This window comes from Lepisosteus platostomus, chromosome 8 (genome assembly GCF_059453375.1).
Source record: "Lepisosteus platostomus isolate fLepPlt1 chromosome 8, fLepPlt1.hap1, whole genome shotgun sequence".
Taxonomy (NCBI): domain Eukaryota; kingdom Metazoa; phylum Chordata; class Actinopteri; order Semionotiformes; family Lepisosteidae; genus Lepisosteus; species Lepisosteus platostomus.
Window position 1 is genome coordinate 14,086,583 of NC_142618.1, and position 21,195 is coordinate 14,107,777.

Here is a 21,195-nt window from a genome sequence, read left to right on the forward strand (position 1 = left end):
GTTCAATTGCACAATTACAGAATATAGTTTAATTACATTATAAATGCCCAGTGTTACCTTGTTAGGTTAGAAAAATGAGCGCCTTGCAATTCAGTTCAGTGATGAATTCATGGTCTGGCAGCTGAATCTGGACATAATACCTCCAAGTATCATGGAGAATTACTGGAAAAAACATGTAGAACAATACTGTTCATCCTCTGGATTTCCTGTAAAGAGAAAGAATACCAATATAATACAGCTAGCAAAAGAGACTGGAGACAGACAGCTAATATCCTGTGCATAAAAATACAGCTCTTCCTGCAACAAGCTAACACTTCTTTGCTTCATCGTGACATTGATAAATTCACACAAATGACATCCGAAAAATCCCATCCTCCCCAAAAAGCACACATGCACGATCACAAACATGTATACAGTATATATATATAAAAAAAAATATAGACCTCTTTTCTGTTGCTTTGGAAGAAAGGTCTTGTTTCTTTCAGTGCTAAAGACAGGCTGAGCAATCTCTGGAATTCTGACGGTTCGAAGGGCCTTCTTTGTTTTAGATGCGTGTAGGTAGCTGTGGGCTGAACTGCTCAAAGCTGCGGCATGATAGTTCGCAGCATTCTCTGACAGCAGCTGCCGGTTGATTTTTTTGCTCAGGGTTTTCCCACCTCGACGTCATGCTGGTGGAGTGCTACGATCCCAAAGGTGACCACTGGAACATCCTCCAAACCCCGATCCTGGAGGGACGCAGCGGCCCTGGCTGTGCCGTGCTGGAGGACAGCATCTTCCTTGTGGGAGGGTACAGCTGGAGCATGGTAATGACCGCGTCGGCCCCGCAGCTCCGCGTCTGCCTGCGGGCTCCTCTGTTGTCACGCCAGTGTCGTTTAGGCCCGGCCGCCCTCTTCTGCTGGTGTCATCGAAGTCAAGTCCAGGCGGTGGTCCCAGGATTCCTCTCCCGGCTTGCTCCTAAACCCGTGCCGGAGATTAAACTGCAATCCGACAGGAAACCAGGACAATCCTGGAAAGCCGGCAAACTTCTGATCCCCGCTTTGGATCTGTTCTGTTTTAAATAGTGGTGTAGTTTCCACCTGTGTCTTCTGGCTCTGAAGACGAGGGGAACATACATTGAAAAACGTCTGTTGTATCACACCATGCATTTTTTCATCTTTCAATGTGTTTAGCACAAACCTGGACATTCAACATTAGAACAATACAAACAATGAAATGGTAAAACTTACTGCAGGATATGATCCTATAGATAGACAGCAGAAATGTTAACACAATATAGGTATATTTTACATGTTTACAGTGAATGTGTGCGTGAAATTAGCAAATTACATTAGCAGTCAACTACATATATCAGTTAAAACACAGATGATATTTAATACATGCAAAAATAAAAGGTCAAAACATTGGACATTTGCCTACAGTTACGTTTAATGCACTTTACAAGTCATTATTCCATTTTGTGATTGTGGCAAATCATATTTCCGATTCAGACAAAACCATTTGCGCTAACAAAATCAATCACACAATTCTGCATTTCTCAAAGCCAGTGAACATTTTGGCACCAGTATTCTGGGAAAGATGTAGAAAGGTTTGTGTATAGCCATCTAAAAAGGAGCCTGACTGTTCTTGGGTAGACCATTTATACAGAGTCTGTATTTATAAAGGACAAGGTGTCCTCTCCAAAACAGAATGACTCATAATTTTAAAAATCTAACATTAAGGTACAGTAATTCTAAATGGTACTATAACAGTGGTTGGTTGATCTCCCTGACTTCTTTATTGAACTATACATAGTTTTCAGTTAGAGGGAGTGTGTATAATAAACACAGAATCTCGAAGTCTCTATGGATGTTTTAATAATACTGTGTGGGCATCGTTTCTGAATTCCATCAGTAGGAGTAAGTCAGGAATATTTCAATTTTGTACGTCCTGCATTGTAGGCTAGGGAGTGAAGCTCAGGGCTCCTTTTTAAGGCCTTATTATTTAGAACACAAAAGCTATTATGCAGCCAGAAGTACTTTGCAGCCTAAGCTACTTTCTGAAGCTCGTTGCACAACCTTCACATTAATTGCATGAGAAAGTTTATGGATGCCTTTGTAGCATTAGACAAAACAGGCTGGTCATCTGACATAGCTTACAGTGAAACAGGGCTGCATTCACCCAGATTCAGCTGATTTATTGTCAATTCTGTTCCTGTGCAGGGCGCATATAAATCATCCACCATCTGCTACAGCCCGGAGAAGGCTACGTGGACGGAGCTGGAGGGAGATGTGGCCGAGCCCTTAGCAGGCCCAGCCTGTGCGACAGTGATCCTGCCAGCTTGTGTGCCGTTCAACAAATAACTACAGTGTTTCAAAGGGAAGGATGTGTAGTGATGGGTAACAGGACTATCCATGAGCAACACAGCATTACCTTAAATCTCTGTGCTCGTTACCAGCTCCTCAAAACGGGAGAGTTAATGGGAGTTGTATAATTTTTTTTACAGCATTGCAGTGACCAGGTTATTACTTAACCCAGTCATGTTTAATCATTTTCATGTTTTTTAAGACATTATCCTTGTTAAAATTCAGAAGCCGTCCAGCTGTGCTGTCATCGTTTCTTTATAATATTGAAATGAGTTGTGGTGTTTAGTGATAGGTGGAGAATTCCCATAACATGCTTATAATTTAACCTCCAAATGCCTCTTAAATTCAATCATAACAATAGTTCCTGATGGATAAAGCTGATGATATATAATAAAACATGGAGCTTTATTACAGCAGTTAGAATATTGAACCCTTGAATGTAATGACTCACGTCGTAACACCACGTAACTCTGAGTCTTTTGCAGCTACTGTCCTAGATGAAAAACTGAGAAAAGTCATTTTATAAAACAAATTATATCTAAGAAAGGGAATTTTAACACATTAGGGCCCCAACTAAATGTTTTAAACTGTGTTGTATAACGTGAACAGTCTTTTAACTATGGTTTTTGTGTGATATTTTGTTCAAGGTAACCTATTATACAGTATATTGACAGATACATAATTGAGAGTTTGGTTTGCTGGGAAGAGGAAGAGAAAGATGTTTCATAAAGCTATTTTCAGTTATTCCAGAAACCCCTTTCTCTAGACACAGCACAAAGAAACACATTTCTCACATATCACAAAACAACTACAAAAGCAAACTACATTCGGACATAGAGACAAGAGCAGGTCATATCATTCAAGGCTTTCCCACCCTTCAGAAGTATGTTTTAAGAAGTATGGAATTAAAGTTTTAACTTTTTGAAAGTTGATCATAACATATAATTGACAGTCGAGTTTATGGTCAAGTAAACAAGTTTAAATATTATTGATGATAGTGCATTTGGATGAGTGTATAACAATGCTGATAAAGATATGATCTTTTATAGATATTCCTTGCAGCAACAGTTGAACATCACACGATGGCTGGTTCCATCTCACATGAGTTCTGTGCTTTTCTAGACGGCACTGTGTTTGTTTAGGTGGGTCCCAGATTTGCATGTAGTAGTGGGAGTGAGCAAAATATGAGCTGAATATTCCTTTTCTAGATCATTTTGAATTGCTACAGATGAGAGGAACACAAGACAAACTGCTCCACCCCACCTCTCTTGTTCCTGTTATAGGTCTAGGGCCCTGTTGCATCAGACAGGGAATGAAACACAATGTGATTTCAATATAGGCTCCATAGTATGTCAAGAGGGTTAGCTAATACAAGCTTTGCTGTTCTGGAGAGACTTGAAGAAAAGTATGATTTAAACTGCGAGTATGATACTGCACGATTTGTGAACTGTGTTATACTGCCCATTCTGCAACACAGTCCAAGAAGATAAAACCACATAATACAGTATGCAGTTTGCTAAATAGATATTTTGTGGGCAGTCACAAATGTCTCCAATAACATTACAAAGTCAGCGGCAGTAACTTCGCAGATTTTCATATTTTTGCTCCTTGGGGACAAGAGATCAGAGATGTTGCAGTGATCTCAATTTTTCAAAGTCACTTAATCTGGCTGCCCATGGCGCTGTTTTACAATGCTGCACGACAGCCTTTTTATTAAAATCCGAATTAATCAATACACAAATAATGTTCTGTAAAATTAAAATAATTGGTAAACATGCTATGTAACGCAGTGAACAGAGCTGGTTAAACAGCTGTACTGTAAACAAAAAGACAAAGGATATAGATTATGTCATAGTAAAAACAGGGGTATTTAATAACAAAGTGAAACTTGGTTGTGGTTCAAAATCTCATGTAATTTCACTTAAGTTCAAATGTATGTAATTCATTTTACATGCATGGAAGTGGTCACAAGTGGCATTCAGCATCTATTAAAATAGTAAATTCTATTTTTAGTTATTAGTATCATTTTGTTAACCACATATAAATCATACAAACCTGTCAGGTTTATTTTTTGTTTGCTGTATAAGGAAGATGTCAGTGTTTTGTTTCATAGGGAAAAGTGTTTTCTCTTTCAAGTAAGATCCAGTCATTTCCTCTTGGGACTTGTATCATCACTGCTCCTCATGCCGAACGGCAGACAGAGACGTCGCCCAGAATCCTCTAGTGAATTCAGTGAGGTCAGGAACCTGGAATGGCTCATCGCGATTAACTGTGTTTCACTGACATGCAGTAGTATTGGGTTGTTTTTTTTTGTTGTTGTTGAATTGAGGGCTTATTTTCTTGAGCCTTATTAGAAAACAGGATTAGAAACATGTTTTTAATGAACATGACCTTCACCCAGTCACTTTTGTCCATTTCTGTTCCCCGGATACCCTGCGTGTTCAATAGCAGGCTTCTGCTGCCTACAGCCCAATCAGATTTCTGATCCTTACCTCTGGCTTCTCGCAGTTCAGCTCATTGCAGCGTGGGTACAGAGCATCGCCAAGAGGCAGTGCCTACACTTCATCTCAAAGGGACCACTTTCACCCTGGTGATATTACCCAGGCTCCCTGACAGGAAGTGTACAGTAGCTACTACCTTTCCAGGTTGCTGGCAGCCAGCCTTGTTAAGGTATTGTTCATAAAAAATGACGACAAGCTGGAATGTCAGCCCAGCCCAGATTTGATTGAATGGCTTTGGCACACATGCTCAGCATGATGGGAACAGTGACAGTGCATTTCCCAAACGGTTTCTGATTTTTTCAGGGGCCCAGGGTTATGACACATAATGTACTGTAGCACTAAAGGCCAAGTGGGAGGGGGGGGGGGGAGGGTTTAATGTAATAAAACCAGAGCCCTTTCATTTGTGTTTTTGTACATTCTGATTTATTATACCTTGTATTGTGGTTCAGTGTACAGTGTCCTCACTGTTGCCCATCACTATGAAAAAAATGCAATGCCAACTACTACCTTAAAAAGGTATGTTACTGTTCTGTGGTTTTTATTAATATGGCTTAAGATGTTCTGTAAATTCTTTCTGTCTTTCAAGACATAAAAAAGGCATGAAATATCGAAACTGATGGAGGAGGGAAGAGTGGATGTAAATTTTGTACAGTATTAGAATGTGTACATGAAGCTTGCTTGTTGAGAAAGAACTTTAAATAAAACTTTATGTAATAACCCGAATTCTTTCAATTGCTTCTTCACATGAATGACTGCTTGTTAGGATGCAAGCTGTTCACTCTCTTGGGCTAAAAATAGAGTACAGCACTAAGGTTCGCGAGCTTTGGGGATAAGGTGATCTGAAACAGGACACCACAGTAATGGACAGTCCTGCGGATAGTGACACTGCCTGTTCGAGAAAGCCAATACCTTCTTAGTGTCACCTGAACCCTTCTATGGAAGTAACAAAGTACAGTATGCATGTATAACCCTAAATGACGTTTTTTTTTGTTATTTACTGGCATGCTGTTGTGTATTGGTATGTTTAAGTCCTTCAATTTGCACAATGACAGTATGATAACCTGTCTCCAAGGCCCTGTTTTGATTCTTTATTCTATTTAGGATTCTCCTTATACTGTAATTATAAGGTACACAACTGAATCTAGTCCTAAAACATATTTAAATAAGCAAAGTTTAACCTGCTTGGCAGGTCACGCTGTTTACCAAAGAAAAACAGTTATGTCACGCTCAGTAAAACAGGTCATTTAAGTTTAATTCTTCTTAATGAGATTAGATTTTCTAAAACCAGAAAATGGTTACATTTTGGCTGTGTGGAGGTCGGTTTCACAGCCCTTTGAATCTGATGATGAGATACTGCAGCGAACTGGCACACTGTTGAGTTCAAACAAATAACACAAAAGCAACAACGCCAACAAATAGCTACAACGATAATCATACGATTGACGAGGGTCATATAGTAATAAATCATATGACAAAATAGTTCATTATCCAACCTAAAAGTTTAAGTGCGTGTAGAAACTCCATAGATTTAGGGACACGATTCCCAAATCCATGGTCAAAATATAAGGTAATTGGACATGAGAACAGAAACCAAAACCCTATTTCCGTTTAGTTTTCTTTTCTTTCAAACCGGGGACTCTCAGGTGTCGTCGTCTCAGAAGTTAGGCTTGGCTGAACCGCCAACCCAGAGCCGCAAATCGCTGAAACCCAGGAACTTCCTGAAACAGGAGCGAAAATAGCCTCCGGCAGAAGGATTGACGGATCAGGCGTCAGGTCGTGAATTATTGCACAGGAGTACCTCTCTCCGCGTTTCCCAACTGTAACATTCCGTTGTCACATTTTTTTCTGTTTTTCACGTTATTGCCAGAAACACACACAGTAGCTAACCTCTAACACCGGACCGGCGTATTGTAAAAATAAAAAAGTAAGAATTTATTCTGCATGATTGGAATACAGACCCACTGTAATTTGGCGTTAAATTCGTTTCTTGAACATAAATAAGCCAAGCAGATTATAATGCGCCTTTAGAAATGTCTTAATTCTTGCTTTTAAAATGGCTTGTTCTTTGAAATAGGCGTATGTAACCTTAATTAAGATACCCAGAATGCATACGCAAGTAATGTCCTAATAAGTGCCGGAGAACTGGAAAGTTAGGGATGGAGGAATGGACAGAATGGCTGATTTCTTGTTATTAAAAATCATTTTGGTCGGAGACGCTTTGGTTGGGAAAACCTGCATACTACAGAGATATGTTGATCACAGCTTTGACCATTCGTATGTTTCTACTATTGGTAAGTACTCTAAATGTATGTACAACGAGATGTTCTTTTTGTACACCTTTCGTTTGCGTTGTACATAGCATGTTCAGGGGAAATGATGGGGTTATTTCGCCACCCGAATTGGATTTTCCATCCCTTTTCCAGTCTCAGACGTGTGTTTCTAAGGGACTGTTCTACTAAGATGAACGCACTGGCACTAGTTACGGTATCCACGAGTCTGTAGAATGAGAACAACTGTGTTTGCTGTGCATATTTCAGTTTTAGTGCAATTTCCATACTTTGATCGTATCAACACCAGGCAAGCTTTCAATTTTTCAGTTTAAACTACGCATTACGTGGACAGTTGGCTTTAATAAGAAAAGTACAAATACAGTAATAACTTTGGATGTATTTGTCTTCACTTTCGGTGGTTATCATTCGCACATGCACACAGACATAACAGGTGTAACGAAACTTTCTTTTGGCGTTATAAAACTTTAGACCTCTAGGACTTTAGGGTTTATTTATCTTCCCACGTACAACAAAATAAAACACATTTTGAATTAGAAGCATTTCCGACGATAGCACCAGCTGCTCGTTTTTCGCACGTTTGCCCACAAGCCTCTCTGCTGCATAGTCGTGTTATGCGATGAGGTGGTTTCGCGAAAAGAACGAGTCGTGTTAATTGGGACTTTAAGGTCTGAGTCGAAACAAATACATGGTAGGACGCCATAATCTTTGATTTAAAGGAAATTCACCACTTATTGTGCTCCCTTAGAGGATTTATTTTAATAAATTGTGGCTAACAGATAAAACATACATTTTTTGCTTAGGCATTAAGAGACTTGTGGACACGAAGTCTAGACTAAGCAGCGTTGTTTTCTGTGCCTAATGCAATTCCTTGTAGAACTGAAGAACCTGTGAAGTTCTGCTCAAAGTGTGGATGAAGACTGTTTATCATACTCTGTATGAAAGGAATTTCACAAACGTCTTAAAAATAAATAAGGTGATTGGAAAACTTTCGTTACCAAGCTGACCTCATGTGAGCTTGACTGAAGAAATCAGTAATGGCCTGCAGGAGAGCTCAGAAACCCTATTCCAAAAATGGGAATTTGGCCTGTTTGTGAAACACAGCAAGAAAACACTAAAAGTCTATTCCATGATGAAAAGAAAAGGCTGTGGAGCCTTCTTCTGGAGAAAGGATGCTTAGAATCTAGATTGAGGGAAACCACTACCACTGTCTTCAGTCCCCTGAGTCTGGGGACTCGGAGTCTAAATCTGACAACACACCTGTCTTCAGGTTTACATCTCAGAGCTTAAGCAGAACTTAGGTCACAGCTTTTATCGAGGTGATTATTGATCGAATTGGTGATTATGGAATGAATGATCAGACCTCAAACAGTTGTTAAGCAAACAAACATAAAATTGTATGGTACGTGAAATAAAAAAAAAAGTTTGTCTGCAGCGGACTAAGGGGCCACTCGCTTGTCGAAGGAGGAAAAATATTGTTTCCATATAACGTGAACAGATCATGCGCTAATATGTTTGCATTTTATGTAAATGAAGCAGATTCACCGTCGACATAATGTAAGTGGACATAATGTAAGTGAAGCCCACCGAGAGTCAGGATGAAGTAAGACATAGAGGACAGTTCCTGAGCACCGTGGTCCATGTTGGTTAGAGGAAAAGTCTTTGGGTTAGTGGATAGCCGTCTCTTTAAAATCAAATCAAATCTTATCATGTAGTCACAAGAGAGCACAATTAAGCATGATGAATACCTTGAAGAGTACAGTTTCTAAATAAGGGTGTTGAATCGGCCTTTGCATTTCAAAGTATGGTGCAGCATACAGATAGAGGATGTTTTAAGGGAAACTTGTCTTGTGTGCATGCACTTAAAATCTAAAAATCGAATGCTCCGAGGGTCGTGATTAAACACAACACAGCTGAAACTTTGAATATTCATTGTACAGACCCCATTCTCAAATAAATCAAGCCTAGAAAGAAACATTTGATTTTTTCTTCCTTTTCACAATCAATAAAACTCAGTTTCTGTGTTTCTAAAGTGCTTCCGACTCTTAGATAACATGAGCGTCAATGTCATAGTCAGGGTGTTCTCCTTGCAAGAATTAATTATTCCTCGGATTCACAAAAAACACGATCAGCTGTGTGTTTATAGTTACATTACAAATGTAAATTATAAAATAAAATGGAGAATTTAAGCTTTACTCATATTTTTGAATAAAAAATAATTATTTGAATGTTTAAATAATTAGTATAATTAATAAGTGATTTCAGTGTGTAACGAGATGAAAGAAAAATGTGCTTGCCAGGGATATTTTTGTAACCAACCGATATCTACAGTATATGAAGGATTAAGCTGTCTAACAAGGACATGACTGCAGGGGTCTGGTTGGTCTCAGATAACTCAGCTAACTTATCAAACAAGCCATCATTTTAATTCACAAGCTGAAGTTTCTGTGACACTTAAGTAATACAGTAACTTGCACTTTCTCAACATTTCTCAAACAGGCAAAAGAGGAACATACTGTACTGCACTCTAATTGTCTCTGTGCCATGTTTGGTTTGGGAGTTTTAGGAGTGGGATGAAAGTTTTGCATTTTGACAAGAAGTTCCCAGAAATACTCTTAAAATCTTCTCTGGGCTCGCAATATTATGTCTTTATGGTGCTCGGCACCAAGATATTTTTGATAGAGTACCCCCTCCCCCTTCATTCTTAGGAACTGAACTGAAAATGAAAGACAAGTGCATTGGCTACCATCTGCCTGTGAGGATGTAGACAGATGGTAGACATTGCACTTGTCCTGGCGGCTGAGTGCCTGCTCACCAGTGGAACATATTCTGCTTCCTACTTAGGTATTGATTTTAAAGTGAAGACGTTACATGTAAATGGCAGATTCATTAAGCTACAGATCTGGTAAGTTCCCTGATGGTAAGTTTGGCATTCTTTTTTCCCTAATGTGGTGTACACTTGTCTAAATGTGTATGTGTTTATTTCTTTAGTGTGGATACAGTATATACTCTATGAGTTCAGTCAGTTTGAGGTTTGGTATTGTTATAAAATAATACAAATACTGGCTTACGAAATATGGGGCCCATCACTGTTTGTCATTTGATGCTTTCAAGTTTTAATAATAGAAAATCAAATGCAGGATTGAGCTGTTCGTCGAAGGAGGAAAAATATTTTTTCCATATAACGTGAACAGATCATGCGCTAATACGTTTGCATTTTATGTAAATGAAGCAGATTCACCGTGGACATAATGTAAGTTTTGGGTATTTTTAAACAATATTGTATAAACTGTATAAAAATATTTTCTATTTATTTATATTTATTGTACCACATGTCATGGGGTTCAGTGGTGCTGAGTGTTGCTGTAGGTAATATCACTCCTTTGGAATCTAGATAGCACCGAATTCTTCCTAGGCAGGAGACCTAGTCTTAGGGCATAGCAGAAGTCTTCACTGTCAGCTGAGTGGCTCTGTGAGGCTGGAGACCAAGAATGGCCGTGATCGAATCTCATCATAGCCACACTTCCAATTTTCTAACTTCAGTAGTACCCATAAGAGATAGACATTAGTACAGCAGCTGTAAAACTTAAATCGTTAAATGATAGCTATGCAACTGACATCAGCAGTATGGCAACTGACATCAGTAGCAGACAATGGCCGTAGATAATTTTATGAAATTAGCAAAGCAAGCAAGAAAAAAACACTAATAAAAAATAAACTACATATAGAAAATGGAGCTCATTGTTTGATTAAGTGGTAGTGAAGAAAGGAGAAAGCATCTGACCATGGTGTCACTGTAAAGGCCAATGTTTATGCTGGAGTAAAGGAGCAGCCTGAATGTCCTGAGATGAATGCATCAGTGGGCGGTGGAAAAGCAGGCCAACAGGCCAAACAGTCCAGGTTTGTAGTCGTAGCAAGCAGGGTTCAAAGCCAGGTGACACTGGGCAAAAGCACCAAAAGCAGAATCCAAAAGTCAGGGATGAGGCAAGCAAGGAAGATTCGTAACTAAGGGAATCTCAGTTCAGTAGTAGAGGTGAATATCTGGGAGTCAAGGTAAAAAAAAAAAGCTGGGTTAAGAATCCAAGCAAAACTCAAGATGGAGAAGGAAACGTTACCATAGAACCCAGAGTATTGCCAGATCAGACCTTACGTAGACTGCTCCAGCTGAGACAGAGGAAGTTGTAGTTGCTCACAGGTGAAACAGGCTTCCTGTCTGATTGTGTAACCATGGCAACCAGCATGAACTGATAGTTGAAGAGGGCCGGCTGCCACAGTAAACCTAGCTTTCTCCACAGTGTTCCACAGGGAGTGAGTATGACAGTCATATTTTCTCATTAAATTTCTGGTTAGGTTTCACCCTAGCCATACTTTGTTCCTTAAGAAAAATGTTACTTCTGATTGCAACCAATTGTAATCTAACGGTATCCATCTCAGCTTCCACCCAGCCTCGTAAGATAAATGATTTAAGCATTTGGGAGCTCAGGAGCAGAGTCACACCAGATATCTCTGAAAGCACATTAGTCACATCTGCCCAGAAATGCTTGTCCCAGGACATTCCCAAAATATGCAAATATGGAAAAGGTATACCCTGATCAACAGTGACAGATATGGTTGGGAGCAGTCATTATTTGGAGCTGGTAGAATTATGTTGTATGTATTCTGTGAGCAATTTTTCTAAACCAGTAAATGCATCAAGTCAAGAGGATGAATTTAATTTTTATCAGATGAAGAAAGATCAGAATACTTTAATTTCAGGTGAATTGAGAAAGCTGCTTTTAAGATGTATGTATGATGTATGATGACCATGTGTTTACACACATTTTTCTCGCTAGCGTGATGGTGTCCCATCTGATAGGATGAGAGCTCAATGTTTGCACAGCAGTTGTTACTCTGCCTTTATTGACTTTATGACCTGCACTATTGAAAGGGATACAGCTGGGCAAGAACGGTTCCACACCATTTCCACCCGGTATTTCCGCGGAGCTCACGGTCTGCTTATCATCTACGACATCACCAACGTGCAAAGCTTCGACAACGTTGTGGGATGGACAAAAGATGTTGATACTGTAAGTCTCCTTCTTAGAAGACGGTGCCATCATGATGCAAATTTAAGTACTTCACTTTTGTGATACACATTAAGATACAGCATCATCATTGCCCACATTGAAGACGGAGTTTTTAATATCCCCAGCGGGCATTTTGTTTTACAGCAGCAGACAATGTAAAGAAAAACCTGCAAATAAACAATACTTTCATACATGCACGGGAGAAGCATCTGTTGAACAGGGTTATGGCCACAGTTATAAATGAGAGCTTAAATCTGTTTGTTTTTAGATGGGGAAATCTTTATCTGCATTTTGAGGGGCATAACTGGAATTCATTAAACAAAGGTGTGAAGGGTCCTCTAGGATGGAATATCCTTTACATTAAACTCGTAACTGATAGATGTGGGATAGGGCCTAAGGAATGACTTTCTGACATAGTCTGACTCTTCAGTTTGTTCTTACTGCTCAGAATCAGACTCTCAAACCAGCAAATCAGGGAAAAGCAGGTTCTAGACTGATAAAACATGATCAACAACAAATTCTCAACCTCAGAATGTATAAGCTTTCTTGATAAAAATAGACACAGTGGCCCTTGTTTGAAAACAGAATTGAAGTTTGCCTCAAAATTTAACTTAGTCTAGAACAGTCCCTAACTACTCATATTTATTGAAATACAGTATCATCCACTATCGCAAACCTGCGTATTTCTGGTACAGGCAACCTGGATCCTTTCCTGGAACATAGAACATAGAGTAGGTTCTAAACCATGGACAAGCCTCCAGTCTTATACGGAGCACACCCCTGGGGACAATGTGGAGATACCAGTTAACCTATCCAATGTACAGTATCTGTCTTTTTATTGCAGGAAGAGGCAGACTGGAATAGTATAAGAATTCTATTGGAGAGGATTTGGGTTTCTGTAGCCTTTCTGATGTTAAAAATCTCTACAGAACAATAGTTGGCTGGCCTTCCTCTTCCTTAGATTTTTCTTATCGTCATGACCAGGTTCCTAACATATTTCCATACAGTAGAGCTCTTTGGAAATTCTTTCAAAAATGTACTAGACAACAATATGTGTTCTTTCACGATGCTTACATGACTTGTAGAGAATGGACTGGACCAAAAAATAGTTCAGATTAATTGAAAGGGAAAGTAAAGTTTAGGAATGAGATGTTCATTTATGTAATACTGCAGTTGTATGACTTTGTTGTATTGGTTTTTTTAGAATGCGGGAGAAAATGTTGATAGAATCATTTTAGGGAACAAATGTGACCTGGAAGATAAGCGAGTGGTGTCGAAGGAGAAAGGACAGCAGGTATGTGTCTGTAGTTTGGTCAGTCTAAGTCACTGTATCCTAGAAATTATTTCAGTGGATTTCCTTGTCTTATCTGTGTTGGCAAATCAAATCAGGAGACACTCTCTCAGCAGAGTTGAAATTCAACAATTCCTTACGAGTGTAAATTGTCAGCTGCCGTAGAAAGTGAGATTCACTGTAATGGTCTAAGATTTGGTAAATGACTGCAACACAGCATTATAGTTTTTGATATATTTCTATAATATTCATAATGGCTGTGATGGTCTGCACTGCTGCCTCACAGGTCCAGGGTGTGGTCAGTTCTGTCCGTCCTTGAGAGTCAAACAGATTTGTTTTAACTTTTTGGGGGGGCTCTGTTTAGGGAGATGGTGGGTAGGGTGTTTCTAGATTGACTGTGTCTGTGTGCTCTTGAGTGAATACAGTTTGTGCCCAGCAGTGACCTGCTGTACTATCCAGGGTATAGTTTTTTCTTTTTTGCCTCTAATTTCCAGAATTGACCTTGACCTTTACCAGGAGTAAGCAGGACAGATAGTACCCATGCAAGGAATGCATACAAAGGTCCCATACAAAATATCAATTTGACCTCATTGCTATTGAAAGGAATGTGTGATTTTAGCAACTTTATGAATTTGTTCATCAAGGTATTTATCTGTTATGCACAATAAAGTCTTAAATTTTCTGTGCAGGTAAAAATCCTTTCTGTATTTGGGGGACTGTATTCCATCAAGCTGTATACCTGTGTAACTTTAGGCTGTGAATGTTTCATTTTCCTCTACCAGGCAAAGGAAAATAATTTATTTTGAACCTTAAAATGTCTAAATTGTTCACGCATGAAGAAGGCTCCAGAGCCGAAACGTTGTGTTTCAGCATGGAATAAACCTTACTTGTTCCTAATAGTTCAGTGTTTGTCCCGGAGGACTGGTGTGCCTGCAGATTTTCTAGGTATTTTTAAAGCAGCAGCACCAGAAATCCAGGGATAAGTTGGGGAAAAAAAAGTCTAATTTAATCTAACAATGAGCTAAGCTGGGTCTTTAATAGCTGAGCTGGAATAAAAACCTACAGACATGGAAATTTGGGATCTCCAGTGCTTTGGTTTTATGAAGGTATAGTGCTTCAGTGAGGGGATGTTAAGAGAACTTGTATTTTAGACTTACAATATATTGAATGAATACTGGTTCTGATAGACATTTCTAAACTGTGAGTGTACAGTAGTTGTGCTTATAATTATGCCATCAAAACAGGATTTTACTGTATTATAAGTGACTAGGTTTTAAGAGTTCTTAATTTGGAGTCTTTTTCAAAATCTAACCCTTTTCAGAAGAGTGTTGTGCGATACTTCATTGTGATATAGGCACTATGTTAGTGAGATGTTTATCTTTACTTGAAAAAAAGATTTTATATTAATATGTGAAACTATTTTAAAATCTGTTTTACAGCTGGCCTGGGAGCATGGCATGAAGTTCCTTGAAACAAGTGCAAAGGAAAATATTAATATTGAAAAGGCCTTTTCCATTCTAGTAGAAGATATACTTAAAAAGGTAACTTAAAAATTTTGTGAAGGAACAACTAAAAGGTTTATTTCATGCTGAAAAAAGAAGAAAGGAAATGCAATGTTTGGGCTGTAAGGCTCTACAGGCGAAACGTTGTTTCCTTTCTTCTCTTTTCAGCACGGAATAAACATTTTACGTGTTCTTTTGCAGCCTACGCAGGCTGACACAGCTACAGCTGCAAGAAAACGTTTGTGAACCCTTTAGAATTACCAGGATTTCTGCAATAATTACTCATAACAATGTGGTGTGATCTTTAAATAAATCACAATAATAGACAAACACAATCTGCTTAAACTAATAACACCCAAACAATTGTACTTCTTCTTGTCAGTACTGAACACATCGTTTAAACATTCACAGTCTAGGTTGGAAAAAGTGAACCTCTAGGCTAATGACCTCTCCAAAAGCTAATTGGAGTCAGGAGTTCCAATCAATGAGATGAGATTGGAGGTGCCCTGCCCTATAAAAAAAGGCACACAAAGGTTGGTTACTGACCGAGTCGGCTCTTCTTAAGAAAGAGCTGTTCATGTGAACCATGTCCTGATCAAAAGATATATCAGAGGACCTTAGAAGAAGAATTGTAGAGATGCATAAAGCTGAAAAAGGCTACAAAAGCATTTCTAAAGGCCTGGGTGTCCATCAATCCACAGTAAGACAAATTGTCTACAAATGGAGGAAATTCAGTACTGCTGCTACTCTCTCTAGGAGTGGGCGTCATGCTGAAGGAGGTGAAAAAGAACCCTAGGGTAACAGCAAAGGACCTGCAGAGATCTCCTGAAACTTGCCAAAGTCTCTGTTCATGTGTCCACTATTAGAAAAACACTGAACTAGAATGGTGTTAATGAAAGGACACCACGGAGGAAACCACTGCTCTCCAAAACAAAACATTGCTGCACGTCTCAAGTTTGCAAAAGACCACCTGGATGTTCCACAACGCTTCTGAGACAATGTTTTGTGGATGGATGAGACAAAAGTTGAATTCTGTCAGAAATGTGCAACGCTATGTTTGGAGGAAAAAAAGCACTGCACACCAACACCAAAACCTCATCCCATGGTGGAGGGAGCATCATGGTTTGGGGCTGCTTTGCTGCCTCAGGGCCTGGACAGCTCGCTATCATAGAGGGAACAATGAATTCAAAATTGTGTCACGAAATTTTACAGGAGAATGTCAGGGTAGCGGTCTGTCACCTGAAGCTTAATAGAAGTTGGATGATGCAACAAGACAATAACCTGAAACACAGGAGTATATCAACAACATAATGGCTTAAACAGAGGAAAATTCGTGTTCTGGAATGGCCAAGACAGAGTCCAGACCTCAACCCAATTGAGATGCTGTGGCACGACCTGAAGAGAGCTGTTCTCGCAAGGAATATTTAAGCAGATCGTGTTTGTCTGTTATTGTGCCTTAGTTTAAGATCAGACCGCATTTTTATGAGTAATTAATGCAGAACTCCAGGTAATTCCAAAGTGTTCACAAACTTTCTTGCAACTGTACCTACTTTTTGTGTTTAATATATATATATAAATAAAAACCTAAGACTGATTACAAATAACTGGAGGTCAGACTAGCCCCTTTTTAGCTAGTAGCTAATTCATCTGAGGATCTGATCCATTTTTTTTTTTTGCATGTTGGGTATTATTTTGATCTTTCAAAAAACTTTAACCGAAACATTTTTGCAAAAATTACCTTGTTTTGAATCCATGCTCCAGAAAGCGCCGACACCTGGAGCCAGAACAGATTTTAATTGTTCTGGCATTGAAAGTTATCATGTGCAAAAAGAAGTGCTAGTAGTTTTTTTTCCACCAGATGTTAATAGTTAAATATACAGTACCTCACCATGATATCAGTAATATATAATTCAGAAACGTAACTGCATCTTCAAATTATTTATATACTTTTCTATAGCTAGAACATGCACTGATGCTCCTATTGCTCACAAAGACTTCACAAAGAAGTTATAAATAGAGTAACCTTTGTGTTTTCTCTACAGAATCATTCCAACAGTCAGAGACTTGACGTGGTGAACCTTAAAAAGTCTGAAAAGAAAAGGTGTTGTAACCGCTGAGCCACGACGGTAGCTTATTCAGAAATCTGCAATCCAAAAGATGTGAACTTAAAGCCTGCTGACATAACTTTTATGTAAAGAATTTTGCTCTGCGGGGAAAAAAAAAATCAATCTCCTATTCTCTGTAAATAGCAATTGAGCTAATTTTGGTCTCTAGTCATATCTTATACTAATGTAATACAATTCATCATATATACAAAGATATTATATAATCCACTGTGTGTACAGTATGTGTATTTCCTGAGTACAACAGAATATGGAAACAAACCTGTGAAGAAATAGGTGTAGATAGATATGTTTTATTGTTTCTTGGAGATATGATTATAATATCTTTCGTCAGCATTTCTTATGGGAAATTATTCCAAGGAGGCCTACATAGCTGTGAAATGCTCAATACATTGCATTTCATAAGCTTTGAGATTCACGGTAATTGCATTGTGTACTGAAGGTAATTTTCATGTAACTTCAGAAGAATAAAGAGTTTGACTCTTCTGAGTGTTTAATAAAATATCAACTTATAGATCAACTGAACTGCTTTTTAAAAATATGAAGGTTTAAAACTAGGAAAAGGCTTAGTGAGCAGTCTAAATGCATAATAATGTTTTGTTTGAAAGCTACTTTATATTACTGAATACTGTAATACTTTTTACTGTTCTCTAAAAAACTGAAGCAGACTTATTCTGCTTATAAACCATTTATTTTACATGTAATGAACATACTGCAAATTAAATTCAGTACTATACTACATTGAAAAATAAATTCAATTCAAGCTGTATTATCCCCTGGGGAAAATTTGTTCTGCTGTACAGCTAACACTGGAAAACATCACCAACAAAGAATACAGTGTAAGAATGTTTCAGGAGATAAAGGAGAGAGGTATTTTACAGTGTCAGGTAATGCTGAGTAAATGGTTATTGAAATTGATTGTAAGACTGCATTGGTCTGTAAAATTCTGAAATTGGTACATGACTGCAATGTCTAATAGAGCTACATGTACTGGAGTAGTGCACTTGCATTCATGTAATACTTGCTATACTGTGTATTAACTGGTGATGTCGCCAGAGTTTCAAGAATGGTAATCTTAATACACCAAAATCACCTGTGTATACTGTATGTATTAGTTTTTACAGTATGTGTCTAACATACACAAGGTAATTCAAGTGGAATAATGAAATATTAAACTAAAACGTATGTGAGGATTGGGCTAGAGAAATGATTAAATCACAAATGCTTTTATTTAAAAAAAATGTTTTTATTTTAAAGTGTAATTCGGAGTCTTTTTTAATGTGTGTCTCCTTGTAAAGGCAAAAATAAATACCATTGTTTTACCAATTCAATATTTTAAATGGAAAATATTGTAATTATAATAAATGACTTTCCTCCCCAAAACTCTTGATTTTAGGTCCTTAATGTTTACATCACACCAGATTTATTGTGCGCAAGGCTGTGCTGTCATTTTTTTCTTCTCGATTTGGCCTAAATAATTTCAGGAGTCGAGCTAAAAAGTATGGTGTGAAACTCCAGGGGGGCTGTAGTCTTTACAGGTAACATAGATCTCTACAAACATCATCAAATTGGGATCACCGCGGGCCAGAGCCTGTCATGGGAAGCTTTGGTCACGAGGCAGGATACACCGTGGATGAGACGCTAATCCATCACTGGGCACACACAGACACACAACAGGGCCAGGTTTCCCAGAAGCCAATTCACCTACCAGTATGTCTTTGGACTGTGGGGGAAATTCTGAGCACCCAGAGAAAACCCATACAAATACAGGGAGAACCTACAAACTCCAGACACACAGCACCTCTGGAACTGACCGCGGGGCAATGCAGAAACATTAGCCGCTGCGCCACTGTGCTGCCTGGATCACAGTCGTTATTATATCAATTAAGTGAATAGCTTTGAATAACTCTGAACGTGTTGTTCATTCGTTGCGTGGAATGAATACCAGATGGCCTTGTAGCTGTGAAGCAGGAATGAGTGCCAGGGCTTTTGATTCATATGCTGATACATTGTCCGCAGTGCCTGGAAAAGAGAACAAAATTAAAGGGTTGTAAAGACTGATGCGCCCCCCACCTTTTCTCCTGCCTCGTCAAAGCTTTTGTTGGTGTGCCAGGCTGAACGTTCACTTGGCAGTATTACAGGGGAACCATATATTGTTGGCCAGGAAAGGACAAGTCAAATACTGTTTGCTTAAGTAATTCATTAAACCTGCTTTACTGGTTTTATGACTTTTACCATACTAATCCCCGCCTCAATCATCTCTCGCGTAGATAAAAAAATATTTTTAAATGATTTGGCCCACGTTTGTTTTTTCGTTCGTCAAGTTCCTTGTTAATGATATATGGAACAGTGTGCTATTGCCTGTGAATGATAAAGATGATGGAATAAGACCGGCTGTCTCGGGGAAATGAAATGGGTAACTTCAGAGACGATTAAAGACAAAAATCTGGCATCTCTTCTGGACCGTGACGATGTCCTGTATGGAGTTATACAGCCACCGTGATTGTTGAAACTCCATTTACCCAGTTGCTGTGCTCGGCCCAGTCCTGGCAGCAGCATGTTAAAAGCTGGCTGTAGAATCTCTGTGTGGGCGTAGGGGAGAGGATCATGGGAAAAAGCTCTTATATTGCATGTAGCATTTTTTTTTTGGTATGGAGAATGGGAAGAAAATAACAATGGAGTTATTAATATTTGTATTTGTTCATTTCAGACTTTAAGTTATATAAAATTGACTGCATATTGCTAATGTACAATATATACAAACCATTTGAGCTTGCACTTTGAGTCTTCTTTTTTAACTGGACTTTTTTTGTACATAGAACATTCAACATGAATAAAAAAAAAACAGTATAGGAAACGAGACTGCAAAAGGGGATGCAGTATAATCACTTGCCTTTGTAATCTGTTTCCAGTCGTGAGTGGTTCTGGAGTTTTCTGACTCCAGAGGGAACCTGTGGCCACCAGCGAGCTTACTGTCTTTGGACATCACGATTTTTAAATCCAGAAATGAAATCGCCAAGTTGTTCAATAGCTTCAAGGTGGTTACTGGATATGGGCTTTGAAGAAACGGAGGATTTCAAAGTGTTGTTCCGCGTGGAGTGCGAAGTGTAAACTTTTCAGGCAGCGACCCCAGAAGCAGCACTGTCAGGCCAGCTAGAGGTCAAGAGTCACTGACAGTCATTGAATTAGAAGGCTTGGAAACTACACAATGTTCTGCAATGAAATTTTTTTTTATACCTATACAACCTTGCTCCACCTCATCTGTACAAATTAACGAAAATCTATTTTGGCACTTCATTAGCTTCATACTGTATGTCTGCATTTAACTGAAAATACAAAAAAGAACAAAAAGACTTACATTCAATATCATATTTGTCATCCTTCCAGTGCACACAGACCCACACACAAAGCTATTTTTTCTTGTGATTAGTTTGATCTACTTCATGTTTAACCTGTAGCAATAATATCGGTTAATGCGCTAAAGCAAACAAGCCTCTTAATTAATAATGTCCAATTCAAAGAAAGAAAAACGTTTTTTTAAAAAAAACGTTTCGTTACTATTTCTTCACTGCGTTTTGACTTTGTTGACATTATTACGGGGGGGAGAAGCCATTATCAGTAGCTCTAGAACAGCCTTCGTTAACGGGCATCGACGTCCAGTTAAAAAAAAAAATCAGTTTCTTTGGTGCGGGTTGTGACGCGTCGGTCCCGAGTGCTGCAATTTCAGGTGTAGCCACATTCATCGGTGACACTGGAGGCGACCGCATCTGCCAGCCACTGGCTTCGAGCGGAAGGACGACCGAAAAAGCGATATAAAAAAACCCCAAAGACCTGTCTCTTAGCCTTTCTGTGGGCAAAGCGCGTTTGCTTCGAGGCTGCAGAGAGGGATGGGAGGCGGTGTCTTCGGTTGTGCGCAGGCGTCCTTTATTTCACTCTCTTGCCCACTGTAATTCCATGGCGTTTCCTGTCAACAGCGACAGCCAGGGCTGGATAACTCCTGAAAGTCTTGGGACCGCAAAGGCAGGAGAAAGAGACAGCCGGACCGGCGCGGACGCTATGGCGTGCTTCAAATGAGTGTTTGC

At 39.0% G+C, this 21,195-nt stretch overlaps 2 protein-coding genes and 1 long non-coding RNA gene across 4 annotated transcripts in view; 2 read left to right on the forward strand and 1 right to left on the reverse strand.

Annotated features, from left to right (window-relative positions):
* Positions 1–5,560, forward strand: part of klhl14 (kelch-like family member 14) — a 36,148-nt gene extending 30,588 nt beyond the window's left edge. For both annotated transcript variants that reach the window (XM_088642514.1, XM_088642515.1), the window contains 2 exons: positions 646–803; positions 2,199–5,560. In XM_088642514.1, coding sequence (XP_088498640.1) covers positions 646–803; positions 2,199–2,339 — 299 coding nt within the window. In that variant the 3' untranslated portion in view covers positions 2,340–5,560. The remainder of the gene's footprint in view (positions 1–645; positions 804–2,198) is intronic.
* A 929-nt stretch (positions 5,561–6,489) lies between these two features.
* On the forward strand, positions 6,490–18,496 carry LOC148655706 (ras-related protein Rab-10-like). Its single transcript, XM_088642517.1, has 6 exons — positions 6,490–7,134; positions 9,976–10,036; positions 12,059–12,197; positions 13,402–13,491; positions 14,928–15,029; positions 17,033–18,496. The coding sequence occupies exons 1-6, from the start codon at positions 7,008–7,010 to the stop codon at positions 17,105–17,107; spliced, it is 594 nt and encodes a 197-aa protein (XP_088498643.1). The 5' UTR covers positions 6,490–7,007; the 3' UTR covers positions 17,108–18,496.
* On the reverse strand, positions 18,349–20,611 carry LOC148655707 (uncharacterized). Its single transcript, XR_015940791.1, has 3 exons — positions 20,472–20,611; positions 20,007–20,266; positions 18,349–19,135 (listed from the first exon to the last, which is right to left on the reverse strand). It is a non-coding gene; the product is annotated as an uncharacterized LOC148655707 (long non-coding RNA).
* Between the last annotated feature and the right edge of the window lie 584 nt (positions 20,612–21,195).

What these genes read in the sequence shown, in the direction of transcription:
- LOC148655706 (XM_088642517.1), top strand. Translation starts at nt 7,008, where the DNA reads ATGGACAGAATGGCTGATTTCTTGTTATTAAAAATCATTTTGGTCGGA. An exon ending in TTCGTATGTTTCTACTATTG is followed by an intron (nt 7,135 to 9,975) that starts GTAAGTACTCTA and finishes CTTCCTACTTAG; the next exon opens with GTATTGATTTTAAAGTGAAG. An exon ending in TTCATTAAGCTACAGATCTG is followed by an intron (nt 10,037 to 12,058) that starts GTAAGTTCCCTG and finishes CACTATTGAAAG; the next exon opens with GGATACAGCTGGGCAAGAAC.